The 14,190-nt window shown below is 39.7% G+C and overlaps 1 protein-coding gene across 3 annotated transcripts in view; it reads right to left on the bottom strand.

Moving 5' to 3' along the window:
* LOC149310680 (xanthine dehydrogenase/oxidase-like) overlaps positions 1-14,190 on the bottom strand; it is an 86,181-nt gene that overhangs the window by 4,493 nt on the left and 67,498 nt on the right. The window contains exons 25-36 of one of the 3 annotated variants that reach the window (XM_089529532.1): positions 12,046-12,132; positions 11,332-11,523; positions 10,917-11,062; positions 10,525-10,606; positions 9,873-9,968; positions 8,850-8,978; positions 7,378-7,452; positions 5,405-5,457; positions 4,677-4,791; positions 3,275-3,340; positions 1,396-1,584; positions 51-218 (exon numbers count right to left, since the gene is read on the bottom strand). In XM_089529532.1, coding sequence (XP_089385658.1) covers positions 51-218; positions 1,396-1,584; positions 3,275-3,340; positions 4,677-4,791; positions 5,405-5,457; positions 7,378-7,452; positions 8,850-8,978; positions 9,873-9,968; positions 10,525-10,606; positions 10,917-11,062; positions 11,332-11,523; positions 12,046-12,132 — 1,398 coding nt within the window. Of the gene's footprint in view, positions 1-50; positions 219-1,395; positions 1,585-2,581; positions 2,687-3,274; positions 3,341-4,676; positions 4,792-5,404; positions 5,458-6,826; positions 6,891-7,377; positions 7,453-8,849; positions 8,979-9,872; positions 9,969-10,524; positions 10,607-10,916; positions 11,063-11,331; positions 11,524-12,045; positions 12,133-14,190 lie in introns of those variants that run through there. The other 2 variants (XR_016281699.1, XM_089529533.1) reach the window with 2 other exon arrangements.

Below are 14,190 nucleotides of genomic sequence, written 5' to 3'. Positions count from 1 at the left end.
AATACAGTACAGAAGATTAAGGAACTAGAAAAAATGGTAAATTAACCTACCATCTTGGTGAAGACATCAACACAAGCATTGCGAATTCTCTCTGGAGTGGCCGGGCTGTCTAATCTGAATGGATCTTTTAGTCCTGATTCTTGCCTGGCAGCAATGATTGCATCTTTAATAGCATAAAACACAGAGGCTGACAGGAATAAGGGAGGCTCACCCACAGCCTACAGAGATAAAAGAGAACCAAGCATTACACTAAGCATTTCTTATTCACACCTGAAAAAACTGCTCACATAGACTGTTGTTGTTGTTGCTAACTGCTCTCAAGTTGACCTCAACTCATGGTGACCCTGCGGATGAGACATCTCCAAGACCCCCTGTCTTCTGCTGCTCTGTGTAAGTCTTGTAGTTTCATGCCTGGGTCCTCCTTAATTAAGTCTAGCCATCAGGCATGTGGTCTCCCTTTTTTTCTATTATTCTCCAAATTTCCTAGCATTATTGCCTTTTCTAATGAGTCACGCCTTTTGTGGCCAAAGTATAACAGTCTCAATTTGATCATCTTGGCTTCTAGAGGTATTTAGGCTTGATCTGTTCAAGGACCCATTTGTTTATCTTTTTGGCTGTTCACAGTATCTTCAGCACTCATCTCCAGCACATCTCACATGCATTGACTTTTCTTGTATCCACCTTCTTCACTGTTCAGCTCTCACATCCATACATTGTGATGCGGAATACCATAGTTTGAATGACTACCCATGAATATGAAAGGTTGGGCATTTTTTATTTTAATAGATCTGAAGGCAAACTACAACAACAATGTTAATGTGTACTCAGCATCCCATTTATTAAGAGCTAAAATACATGGCCTAAATACTCTGAAGGCAACATATCTTGCCTGATCTTGGAAGCTAAGCAGGGTCAGCATTGGTTAGTACTTGGATGAGATACGATCAACAAATACCAGGTGCTGTGGGCTATATTTCAGAGGAAGGAACTAGAATCTGTAGGCATCTGGAAGGCCACAAATTCATCATATGAACCCAGACTCTTATATAGCATTGCTAAAAGCTTCAAAAGTTTATTAAGGAAGATAATATACAAGAGTACATGATGAATTATGTTCACTGAATATATATGAAAAAATCTATAGTCAGACTGGGGTTACAATTAATTCCAAATATGACCTAAAAATTAAAAATAGGTCCCATGTTGCTAGTTGGAATTAAATATTCAGAATGTGAAAGGGTTGAATATTAATGTTCTGCTCTGCAAGTGTGATGGATTTACCACCATTATGGTACTCAGTGTAAAGCACAGGGAGAATATCAAGGTAATAACTTCATCTGCAACTTAAGTTGGAATGCACAGCCTCTGTAGAAAATTTCCCCATGTTGCAATTACCTTAGATGAATAAATGGCTTTCTTGTTTGGACAGTCCCGGAGAAGAGACACATGGAATTCTGTTGGGATGTCACCAAATGCAGGGATTTTGTACATCCCAGGCCCTCGGGTATACAAGTTGCCTTCTGGGGAATAACGCAACTCCTCTAGAGTAAAGAGTCCAACTCCCTGCACAAATGCTCCTTCTATCTGCAAAAGTAAACAAAGAAAAAATTGCATTCTTATTTGGACACAAAGTAGGTTTCCATCTAAGTTGTCCATAAAGGTACCAAGTGAATGCACACACCTAAGCCAAATGCCACAATGTTCCAACTTCCTAAGAGGCCAAATGTATATGGAAGTCATGCCACTTGTCCTGGATGAACTACTCAGTCCAAGGAGTGCAGAGAAAGATGGTTCTAATTTAATGCTTAAAGAAAAACAATTCTGCATAGACTCAGAGAAACTTTAAATCTTCACATAGACTATATTTTTTAAAAGCTTTGAGTGCTCTTATGTGTCATAAAACAACTAATACAACGTATAAATCATATTTTCTCCATGGGCTGCCCTCCAGACATGTTGTGGCTGCAGCTAGGGCTCTGATGACAATGAGATGGTGAATTCACAGCAGAGTTTAGTCTTAGCTTTAAAATAACTGTCCAAGGTGCTGAACCTACTTTGGCATTTAACAGCTTGGATAATTTCTGTGAAGTGTTTAGCTAAAACATGCATTAGATGCTGCATCTGCACCTCAGAAATGATGACACTGTTTGTCACTGCTTTAACTGCCATGGCTCAATGCCACAGAATTCTGGGATTTGTGGTTTTGTGAGAAATTTAGCCTTCTTTGTCATAGAGCTCTGGTACCACAACAGACTATAAATCCCTGGATTCCACAGCACTGAGCCACAGCAGTTAAAACAGTGTCAAACTACACTATTTCTTCAGCACAGATGCAGGCAGAGTCACCGCACTTCTGACAAAGAAGCCACCACCCACTAGATGGAACTGGTTGATAAGGTGGAAATTTATCCTCCAATACACCTAGAAAGTTCCTGATTGAGCAAGGTGAATACATTTTTCTGTTTTTGAATAAATAAATAAACCTCTTTAATTTGATTTGTAAAAAGTATTTTTAAAGTATTTTAAAAGCAATATACTGTATATGGAAGCTTCACAAGTATGATTAACCATGTTTATGCACCTTTTAAGTACTGAGGTTTCTGGGCAGATGTAGTCCACTGAGACCTAGGAGAGGGTGGGAGGGACGTAGACCCCCAGAAACACCAAAGTTGCCCACCTACCAAAGCTGCTGACAACAGGAGAAGAATAAGTCAAAAGCCCCTGTGGAACTGGAATGAAAAGAGAAAACTGCTCCATCTTCACTACTGCTTTGCCAGCGGGATTTTGGATGAAATGAATCCTGATAGTATTTTAGATGAATTGAAGACTCCTGTGTCAGAGCTCTCAGGCCCTTCAGGTATGACTGCCCTTCAGCTAAATGCTTTCCTTTTTTCTGTCTAGCATACAGAAATGCATCATGCTGCTTAAACTTAATAAGCAAACATGAGCTAAAAATAAACTAGCAATTAACAATCTATCATGCTAAAATCGTTAGAATCATAGAGTTGGAAGGGATCACAAGAGATCATCCAGTTCAATCCCCTGTCATGCAGGAATGCACAATCAAATCACTTCCAACATATGGCCACCCTGCCTTTCTTTAAAAACCTCCAAAGAAGGAGACTTCACCACACTCCATAGCAGCATATTCCACAGTCAAATGCATGTAACTGCCACTGTTTATCAGGCCTGATGCTGCCCATTAATGAATATAATCCGTTTGCACACATATCTTTTTCGGCTTGAGGAAGCATGAGTTTGTTGTATTACTTACCTGCCCAATGTCTATGGCAGGGTTCAAGCTGGTGCCAACATCCATCACAATGTCTGTGCGAAGATTCTAAATATGGACAGGAAAAAAGACTGAATAACCACAGGACAAATTACATACAATTAACTAAAATATGGTTTAGTTTGATTTTGCCTGTTCATATAGTTTGTAACAGGTTTTTCAAAAAGCCTCAGTTATTAGCTGGAGCTTTACAGGTCAAATCTCAGTTCAGGCATGCATGCATCATTGCCTGAGGCTATGTGGCTACTTCTGCATGTCATAAAATTTGCAGAAGCTAATTTATATGTATAAAATGCAATGTTTTACAAATACCTTTATATGCACCCGTAATCTAACCATACCTAGAATATGAATGCATACAGGCTTTCAAGTCATCTGACAAGTTATGGTGACCTAATGAATTTCATAGGGTTTTCTTAGCTAACAAATGCTCAAACAAACACAAAAAACAAGCCTCATTTATATACCACTTCATACCGCCTAAACAGTGTCTAAGAGGTTTACAACTGTAAGCTAATTTGCTCCCAACAATCTGGGTACTCATTTTAGCAACCTCGGAAGAATGCAAGCCAGAGTCGAGCTTGAGCCCTTTTTGCTGGTCTTGAACTAACACCCTTATGGTTTTGAGTGAGTGGCTGCAGTACAGGCATTTAACCACTTCACCACTCAGAAGTGATTTGCAATTGCCTGCTGCCTTTTTCTGAAATATAGCCAACAGCAATTAGTACTGGTTGGTGGTATCTTATCCAAGAACCCACCCTGACCCTGATCAGCCTCCAAGATGGGATCTGGTGTCCTCAGAGTATTTAGGCCTCATGTGTACAATTAATGGCTATAATTTACAAAGAAAAAATACAGGGAAGACAAGCCCTCTGCTCTCCCTACCTGGGGTTCTTTAGCTTTAAAGAAGGCTTTCTTGATAGCCACTCCCAGACTTTGGAATTTCTCACTTGGAGAAGCTAGACTGGCACCCAGCTGCCATATCACAGTCCAGCCTCAGCCTCCGATATATAATAATGTGATTGAAGCTGGCCTATATTATAGAGGTTTTGCTATAAGGATTATAGGGATTTTAAAAAAAGAACACTTCAGCAAAAGGGTTGTCTCTTGGCTGAAGATCTGATAGCTGAAGCTCTTTAGACTCATGTGTCAGAGATGCATGGCTTGTGACTGAAGTATGGAAACCAATCTCCAAAACCAATCACCATAGCAAAGTGCACAGTTAGTATACAGAGGAGTGATACGTACATTTACACTGAGAGAGAATTTAAAATTTTCCCTCCTCCATCTCATTAGTAACCAAGACACCACACACACACACACAAACTCACAGACATCCCACTGCCTCACTACCAACAGCAAACAGATATCTTTTGCTGTTTACCTTGTGATCCCCTGTAAGGCAGTCTATCTCAACCTCAGAACAAGCAACACCATAGGAGAAGTAAGCAAAAGCATTTCCTTCATTCTTCTCAGGGTCATAGTCCAGGTCAGGAATCCTTAAGAGGAAAAAAAAGGATACAAAAATTAAATCAGCAGGGATTTTACTTATTGCTTCACTATTCAACACCCAGCTTACTCATAGCCTGATTTACAAAAATGAATACTACTGGACTCAAAGAGCTCAACAAGTTCTGAGGATCAGGGAAATAACCTTTATTAATCAAAGTTGCATGGAGTGTGGAAATCATTTTTATTGTTGCATGAAATTTGTTACACCACTTTCCATCCCCTGTTTTGAATCACCATTCACAATTTATTCAGTGGGTCCACTTCAGTTGCCCCTAAGGAATAGGATTCAGGGCCGGCAACCAAGCCTATGAATCATTCTTATAAACATAATTTGAGGTATAAAAATATAAAGCAATACTTTATTTATTTGATCACAGGTCACTCCAGACACTCCACACCTCAAAGCTAAGCGTTATCAGGTACATCATGTTCACATATAAAGAACATGACCTTCATGCAAGAGAAAATGTATCCCATCTTTTTATGATTATGTGTCAAAACACTATTAGTTCACCTAGTCGTCCAGACCAAAAGAAAGAGCATCTAAATACCAAGATAGTTTCCAGTGTTTTTTACAACCTGGTTGCAGTACAGACTAACCTATAAAATCCTGTAGCTGACAGACTCACACAGTCCTGGTAGGCTGCTAAAACCTGATGAAAAGAAAATACAGATTTAAATTTCAAAGTTATTTTCTTGAATTATAGAATACCTACAACACAGAGAATAGAGATGGTCATTAACAAATCAATATAACAAATAAAATGCACCCTATTCATGTTCAGTAGAATCTTATATTAAAGTCCACATTCTCTCTCAATCCAGAGTGGCCAAACTAAATGAAAGGGCATGTGTGACCCTCACAGGCAGCCCACACAGTCTGCCACAGGTGCCCAGTGTTGTTGCCACCCCATTCTGCCACCCCAAATTCTGCTAAGGGTGAAGACAAATAGAGATGACTCTCCCTATCACCTTCTTCCCAATGCTATCAAACTCACAGGCACTAACAAACAACCAGAAACCTAGTGGCACTGGGAAAGGGGTGCATATAGAGTCATATCTTCGGGTCTTCTTTCTTAGCAACTATTGGTGGGCTATTGCTTGTACTGCAAAAGACAGCATGAGTGGATGCTCACAGCAGACAGACAGGATTATGTTTGTAGGGCAGAAAACAAGATTAAAGTAATAACTGAATCATAATATGTGTGGCCTCAACCCACCACTGTGAGTGATCCTTGCAGGTTCACATGTCTCTCACCTCTAGTGTAGAGGACCATCATGCCTAATGTTGTACAGAAATTGGAGTAGTTCAGCACATTCTATTGTTGGCAGAGGTTTCCATTCAATATCCTAGGTTAAGCCCACAAGGAACTTTAAGAGATCCGAAACATTCCACAACTCTGTTTCTCTGCTTACAAACTCAACTCTACAAACAAACTGTACTAGTGGGTCCCCATTTGTATTATCACCATATAGTTAGTCATCAGGCAAATTGCTGCTACAGTTATCATGGGCACAATGGCAGTGGAAAAGAGTTGCAATCTGCATCAGTGGAGGAACTACCTGCACCAATGAAATCACAATTCTTTAAGGTAATGCTTCATTGCACACTAGATGGCAGTACAGAAGAGGCATGGTCACCAATCTCATTACAAGATTTCAGAAGACAACAACAGTGTTACAAAGTGGTCAAAGAAAAGGGACAGAGACTAAGGACTTTAGCACACTAGCCTTCGTCTGACTGCCATCATGTTAGTAAAAGTAAGAGGATAGTAACCAGTCTGGCAGTTTTCCTTACTGCACATCCCTTCACTAGTGCAAGAGGGGATGTTTTTGCCATTGATGGTCCCTTGTGTTTTCTTCTGCATGCCCCCTTAACCCCATCTATGCAGCATGCCTTTCATTTTTGTATTTTCATATCTATTTATAATACAATTTAGCAATTATGGCAATGCAATTTAGTGAAACAAAGATGAAAGAGAAGAAAAGAAAGTGGGGGTGGGGTGGGTGGGAGAAACCAACCTGTTTGTAAATAGTGAAGGGGAGGGGGAGACTGACATCATGTGACTGCCCAATCTTGAAACTGCTGTGAGAGAAATTTATTGCATGTGACGACGACAGGGAGCTAATTGATGGGTTTTCCTCATTAAGAAAAAAGTGCACTATAACCATCTTGGGAAGCACAGCAGCAATGGGTGGGAGGCAACGTTGTGCAATAAGTACCACCAAAGGCACTATTTTCCAACTTTAATTGCAGTTTAAAAGCCATGTGTGATCAAGTCATAGACACACTTTAAGATTCACCATTCTACAAACCATTATGGTTCAAAGGGGTAGAAATTGCACCAGGATCTTATACATAGAATATCAAGTTTCCCTTGGAGATCCCACAAAGTTTATTTGTTGGATACAACATAAAAACGTCTTGGGCATACAACACAGAATGTCAACAACCCTTAATTCCTTCAATTCCTTCCATAGCAGAACAAATGGACAAACTGTTGATGATCTACCAGTAGCTGCAAATTCACATCATATTCTTTGAATTCTAAATGCAATAGGATCAAACATACCCAGTCCTCCCAAGATCCTTTTGGGTTAGCAGATTTGATTGGCTCCAGTCTCTTTACAATAGTTTGACAAGCATTCTAAGGAAGGAAGGTAGAATCCAAAAGAAACAGCAATGCATTAGAAACATATCTTTTTTATGCTTCCAGATCACAATTGTGTATATTTAGTTAGTGAGTTCCTGTTAGAACAGAACCATTGGATCATTTGTTGAGTTGTAAGCCAACATGAAGGTAAATTCCATTGATTCAACTGGGCTATTCTATTTGGCAATATCAATAACATGCTGGTCTTTTTTCCACAGCAAATGAGCCCAATTCCTTTACAAACACATTATAGACAAAATGAATATGCTATAAATACAGTTGGCCCACCCCAAAAGTGTGCTTGCCATTTGTGGATCTAAGCATCTGCAGATGGTCCCATCCTATTCACCCCAATGGCAGCACATTTATACAGCTGTGCTACCACAGCCGCACACATGACCGATCTGGCCGATCAGCTTCCGGGAACAGTACAAGGTGTTGGTTATTATATTTAAAGCCATTCATGACTTGGGTCCCAGGGTACTTGCGGGAACGCCTCTCCCTATATAGTCCACCTCGCACTCTCGGAACCTCTGGGAAGAACTTACCCCAATTACAGAAGACTAGACTAGCGACAACTTCCCAGAGGACCTTTATTTCCGCCACCCCAAAATTGTGGAATGACCTGCCGGAGGAGCTCTATCTTATTACTACCTTAAATGTTTTCAAGAAAGTAGTTAAGACAGATCTCTTCTGGTGGGCCTTCCCATCTGACTCTGTATAAAACAGCCCCATCCACTTCAATGCTCCAGTTTACCAGTCTGTCTGCCATATTTTGGACCAATTGAAGCTTCCGAATTTGGCAAAAGGGTAGCCCCATATAGAGCACATTGAAGAAATCAGAAGTTACCAGTGCATGTACCACTGCTTCAAGGTCCCTTCGGTCCAGGCAGGGGCGCAGCTGGCATATCAACCAAAGTTGATAGCAAGCACTCCTGGCCATCACATCAACTTGAGATGATAACTGTAAGGATGAGCCCAGGAGTACTCCCAAGCTGCTAACTTTGTCCTTTAGGGGAAATGTGTCCTCATCCAAGACAGGTTGACAAATTTCCCTGCCTGGGCCTGGGGTTCCTATCGCTAGTACCTCCATTTTCTCTGGATTCAGCTTGAGTTTATTTTCTCTCATCCAGCCCATTACCGACCCAAGGCAGGCATTCAGAGCAGAGATGCCATTCTTAGTCATTGCAACAGCAGCAGCAAATCCTGCCAGTATTCTTAGTAACTGTTCAAGGGAAATAAATGTGTGGAATTTAGTAATGTTTCCACACATTTATTTCCCTTGAACTGTTAGTAATACTAATCATCCTGCATTTTGGCAGCTACAGATATATTGTGTATTATGTGACTTCTTGCTATTTCAATAATCAATTATAAATAATATTCCTTACTAAAACAGCCATCCCATTGATATCAGCACTAACAGATGCAGCTGTGGGAGATGCATTTGGCACTGTGTTGGTGCTTGTCTCACTGATATAGATCTTGGAGGTGGGTATCCCCAGAGTTCTGCTGGCAACCTGTAAAAAGACCAGGCCTCATCATGATATTCACTGCAGAATTTATTGCTCATGCAATAGGTCATAAACATTTATACGCTTGTATGACTTTAATATTTCTTCACATCCTAAATCCACAAATTCCAGAGACTTCTGTTCTGAATCATACAAACTTCCATGCCATTATGGAAGGTGTGATCTCCAATTATACAGTTTATGGAATAGTCTGCTTTTTACAGGCATGATCTTTCTTCATTTATAGCTGTGACTAAAATCAAAACTCACAGAGAACATTCCTACTTCTTTGTAATTTTATGACATGTTCCTCATCAGTTATGAAAAACTATTGCTTTGCATTTAAAGCAGGATGGATGCAATATCTTTAAAACAGCATTTTGGGTGTAGTATAACCAGTTTTTAATGTAACCTTTTATTACATAGAAAACAATTAGTCCTATAAAAATAACTAACTGGCACAAAAAATAAAGAAGAATGTATACACCCAATCAACTAGGGTCACACTCAAAACAATGAAAAGAAGCCTCTTCTCATGCTCATTTTAATGAATTTCTTGCTTTATTTGAATGCATTTAAATGATATATTGATCACAATTCAGAGGAGCCCTGGAGATAGAGCAGCATATGTTGATTCCTTTCCCCCTTCTTTCTTTTCTCTGAAAACACCCCAAACCAGCATCCATCAAAATCCCAAAGCAACTTGCTATATTGTACAAAAAAAGGTGAAGTGATTGTAGTATTTGGTTATAAAAAGGACTAGATTTAAATAAGCAACACCTTCCATTAATGTAAAGGAGGCTGCTAGACTGTAGGCACCACCTCTCATAAAAATCTAATGAAGCAAAGCTGGTATTATTAAATCAGTATCAGGCTCTCACATATAAAATCATAATTTACCTGGATCATCTTGGTATGCAGGCCTTGACCCATTTCAGTCCCACCATGAGTGAGCAAAACGGTCCCATCAGTGTACACATGCACCAGTGCTCCAGCCTAGTACACCAAACAAAGAAATGGGTTATAATTTGTTTGGTACATCATTTCTAGGATACTTTGTAGAGTCACAGCTCTAGACAGAATCAGCCTTCCTTGTTTCCCATTGCCCAAGAATTCTATTACAATGCTATCAGTTGAGCAACACAAGTTGTTTCATATTACTTAGATCACCATACAATACATTTAACAACAGTACAATACACTGTTAATGTGTGGGCCTTAGGTCCAAAGCATTTCCTTCAAAGGTAATAGTTATTAGCCTTATTCACAAATCTAATTAACATATGTAGGAAGTGTTGGAAAATTCCAGTATTTGCCTCTACACTGCTTTTGCTGTTTAGAGCAATTGGCTTTTAGATAGGATAGTATTTCGTGCATGTGAAATCCTTCTATTTTCCCTCATCTCCAGTAGTGTCTCACTTCCAGCATTCCTTTTGTCAGTAGCTGAAATGGAAGCATTTTAGCACAGAAAATACAGCACAGAAGTGGTGACACTTGTGAACACAAACTCTTGTCACTTTATTGTAAGAAATAATGAATGGCTCTTGCCAACCTGATTCAAAAAGGGAATTGTGAAGCTGATTCCAAACTTGGTTGGAATAATGGCCATGCCTCTCTTCTTCCAACGATTCTGTCTGTGAAAACAAAACATGTGAGAACTTCATCCTTTTTCAGCATGGTTTCATCCTAAACAGGCACAAAACTTTCACCTGTGAGTTTTCTTTTCCTACACAATTCTGTATGAGAACAAGACTAACATCAGGGAGGAGAAATCTGTAATAAGCACATCAGTATTGCACCCTTCAATTAATACCACTATATGTTGTTTTAAACCCAGTGCAGAAGTGCTTCCTCAAATGATCAAATACACCAGCCCCACTCCCACCCCCACTTAGATGTTGAGGTAAGATCAGCCAAAGCTGAAATTTTACTTAAATCAGCAACCTGTTATACTCATCAATGAGTTTCCTTCTGGAGTGATAATCTGAATTTTTGAGGCACTCCTCCCAGCATCTTCTCAGGGTAAATCCTTCTAGCTTTTGATTGAAATGTGTTAAATCTCCTTCATTATACAGATTCAGCTTTCGAACCTTGCCAAAACAAAAGCCACATGAACAACTTTCATTAAGATTTCAAATATCTCTGATCTTTTAAGAAAACAACTTTGCTACATACCATATGCTAAGCATTCCAAGACCAAGACAATCTCTACATTTTTGATGGAAATGGCAACAATAATGTTCTGGCTGAAAAGTGCCTCAGTTGGTTTAAAGATAACTTATGTTACCGTAATATTAGTTGACTGAAGGATGCATGCTTTATGGAAAATGTCATGAGTTAGGGAAACACATCAGCATACCTCTTCTGCTGGCAGTCCACACTTCAAGGCAATGTCACTCATCCAGCACTCGGCAACCATCATCCCCTGAGGGCCCCCAAACCCACGGAATGCTGTGTTTGAGGACAGGTTAGTTTTACAGACTTTCCCTATGCCTCTGATGTTTGGGATGTTGTATGAATTGTCCATGTGAAGCACAGCTCTGTCCATAACCTGGTGACCAAAGAAAACACATATACAACAGTCTACTTATTGAATAGTCTATGCAGTTGTTCTTGTTTTCTGATTCTACAAGCATAGGCTGCACCAACAATTAATCATTCACACATGATTCATTCATATGCCAACTGCAAAGATATATCCTGAATAATCATGACATATTAATGGTAACGGATGTTATAATGACTGTCAAATGATGGCATCATTCTGTTAGAAAGCCTAACTGAAACAACAGAGTAAATGGGAGCTGAGTTTTTGTAGCAAATGCTAGAACAGTGCTAAGTAGAAAGATTTGGACATGAACAATTAGTAGGACGTAAACCCATGACATAAATTCCTGACATCATTGTGCAATGAAAAATAATTTCAAGAGGAGGTGGTTTTTTAGAGAGCTACAACTATATGTCTATCTATATATCTATATCTACAGTTATATGAGAGCCAGCATAGTGTAATGGTTTGAGTCTTCCTACTCCATCACAACTTAATTTTAAGTAGAATATCTATTTAACTTACTCCAAAAGAAAGATCAGCAGAATTTCCTCCATTGCTGTAATAGAGCACATCTAGACTAGTAATCCTTCCATTCTTCTTGAAGCCAACCTGGGGGGAAAGAGGAGAAAGTAATGATTTTGCAAAGTACAGATTTTCTAGTAATAGATGTTTTGACATTCAAGAGATTATCACATGATGCTAAAAAGTGGAGCTTTAACAGGATAAAGGTGTTTTTGCTTGATACTTATCACATGACATTGTGCTCATCCTGCTACTGCCTTGCATTCAATTATTTACTACATTGCACCTTTTCATTGGTGGGCAAAACCTGTCAATAGGCCTTCAATCCCACTGCAACTACATGATGTCCTTGGTGCAGGATGTCTCTTCTGCGGCAGTTCCAATTCTTAGGCAGTCACATGGGACCTTATCACACACAGGGCAAAACGTGGTCGAAACGTCATCCAAACATTGTGGAAGAGCCAAGGGTGTGATCATGCCTGGCGCTTCTAAAGTGTAATTGAGGCTTCCCGCTACGGGAATCGTCATGGAATTGTTCACGGGGAAGCCATTTTCTGAATAACAGGATATTCCGTTATTCAGAAAATGGCTTCCCCATGAACGATTCCATGATGATTCCCACAGCGGAAAGCCTCAATTACACTTTAGACGCACCAGGGATTATCAGACCCTGACACTTCCGCAGCATTTGGATAAAGTTTCCACCACATTTTGCCCTGTGTGTGATAAGGTCAATGGTGTCAGTGGGTGGTGATTCTGCTCCTCTCTTCCTCTCTAGCTCCCCTCGCAGCAATCATGCGTGCCAATATCTTCTCCAAACTGATTGCTGTTTAGAAGGTAGTGGGACCATGTGTTCCCCATTTCGTATCTTCCTCTGCCCTCCTGCCACCTGATCGCTCTTCCCTGAGTCCCCTGCTACCCCACCACCACTTGATCTATTTTTCCCATGCTCCCTTTTGCATCCCACCAACTGATCTGTCTTACCTGCATCCCTGCTGCACCCACCATTTCCTGAGCTCGATTCTTCCCCCATGTACATGCTCAAATAAGGCAAAAATGGGAAAGAAGCAGGACAATATGGATCCCAGTGTACCATGAAGTACAGCACGATACTGGTATTAAAGCAGAAGTACAATAATTATTTCTCTCTATTTATGATACAATGCCTGGGCATACACAGAACAATGCATCACTCGATTCCTTTTACATTTGTTAATGTAAACTTTGTCAAGATGCTGTCGAGGTACTTATCAAGTTGTTTCAGGTTGTTCTGTTTGAAAACTGCTTCTTGTAAATTCAGAAAGGCAGTAGAATAGCAACATTCTTTCACACCATCACCTCATTTGCACTTCAGTGGTATTAGTTCCTACATTTGCTTTCTCAAACTTGAAATATAACAATACCATTTACATCATCCTCATTGCACTGGCTCCTGATCCGTGAGTGCTGCTGTTATTGTTGTTGTTGTTGTTTTAAAGGAAAGAGAGAGCCATAATTGTGCAATTGCTCAACTACATAATGATGCTATTATGAACCCCCCACCACCACACACTCAGTTCAAGAAAATGAACACACTCCATGCTACTTCCACTATTTTTTCCATGTTTTTCTCCAATACTGCCCAGTTCTGCTTTTGTATATTATTTTTTAAACTTTACTCTTTAAGGTATTCTTGAACCCTATGGTTTCTCTGGGCATGAATCCTTAATAGGGTTACATCAGCTGTGCTATTGTACTATTCCTCTTACTAAAAACATATTACTTTAAAATACTGTAAAAAAAAAAAAAACATACTGGAGAATGGTGTCCTCCCAGCCCAAGCACCAAAAGTAGCTTGAGGTTTGCTTGCTGAAGCATCCCCAAAAGATTGAAGAATAAAACCATACCCACACCCTGCCCACTATGCTCCCAATATTGCAACAATGCAGAATAAGATACTGACACCCAAAGTGGTTATGAAACCATGACAGGATAAAGGGTCATTAAGTGATTACTTCAAGTGGGAAAAGAATTCATTTCTAAATGACTCAGTCCACAGATTCTGCATCCACAAATAAACAGTTGCCCAACCACGGCTTGAAGATATTCACAGACAAAAAAAAATTCCAAAAAGCACACCTTGATTTTGTCATTTTATATAAAGGT

The sequence above is a fragment of the Sceloporus occidentalis genome, unplaced genomic scaffold (assembly GCF_023333645.1).
Source record: "Sceloporus occidentalis isolate IW3139 unplaced genomic scaffold, rSceOcc1.0.p SCAF_6, whole genome shotgun sequence".
In the NCBI taxonomy this organism is placed as follows: Eukaryota; Metazoa; Chordata; class Lepidosauria; order Squamata; family Phrynosomatidae; genus Sceloporus; species Sceloporus occidentalis.
Note: the sequence above shows the minus strand (reverse complement) of the source record. Positions and strands in the feature narration are given on the sequence as shown.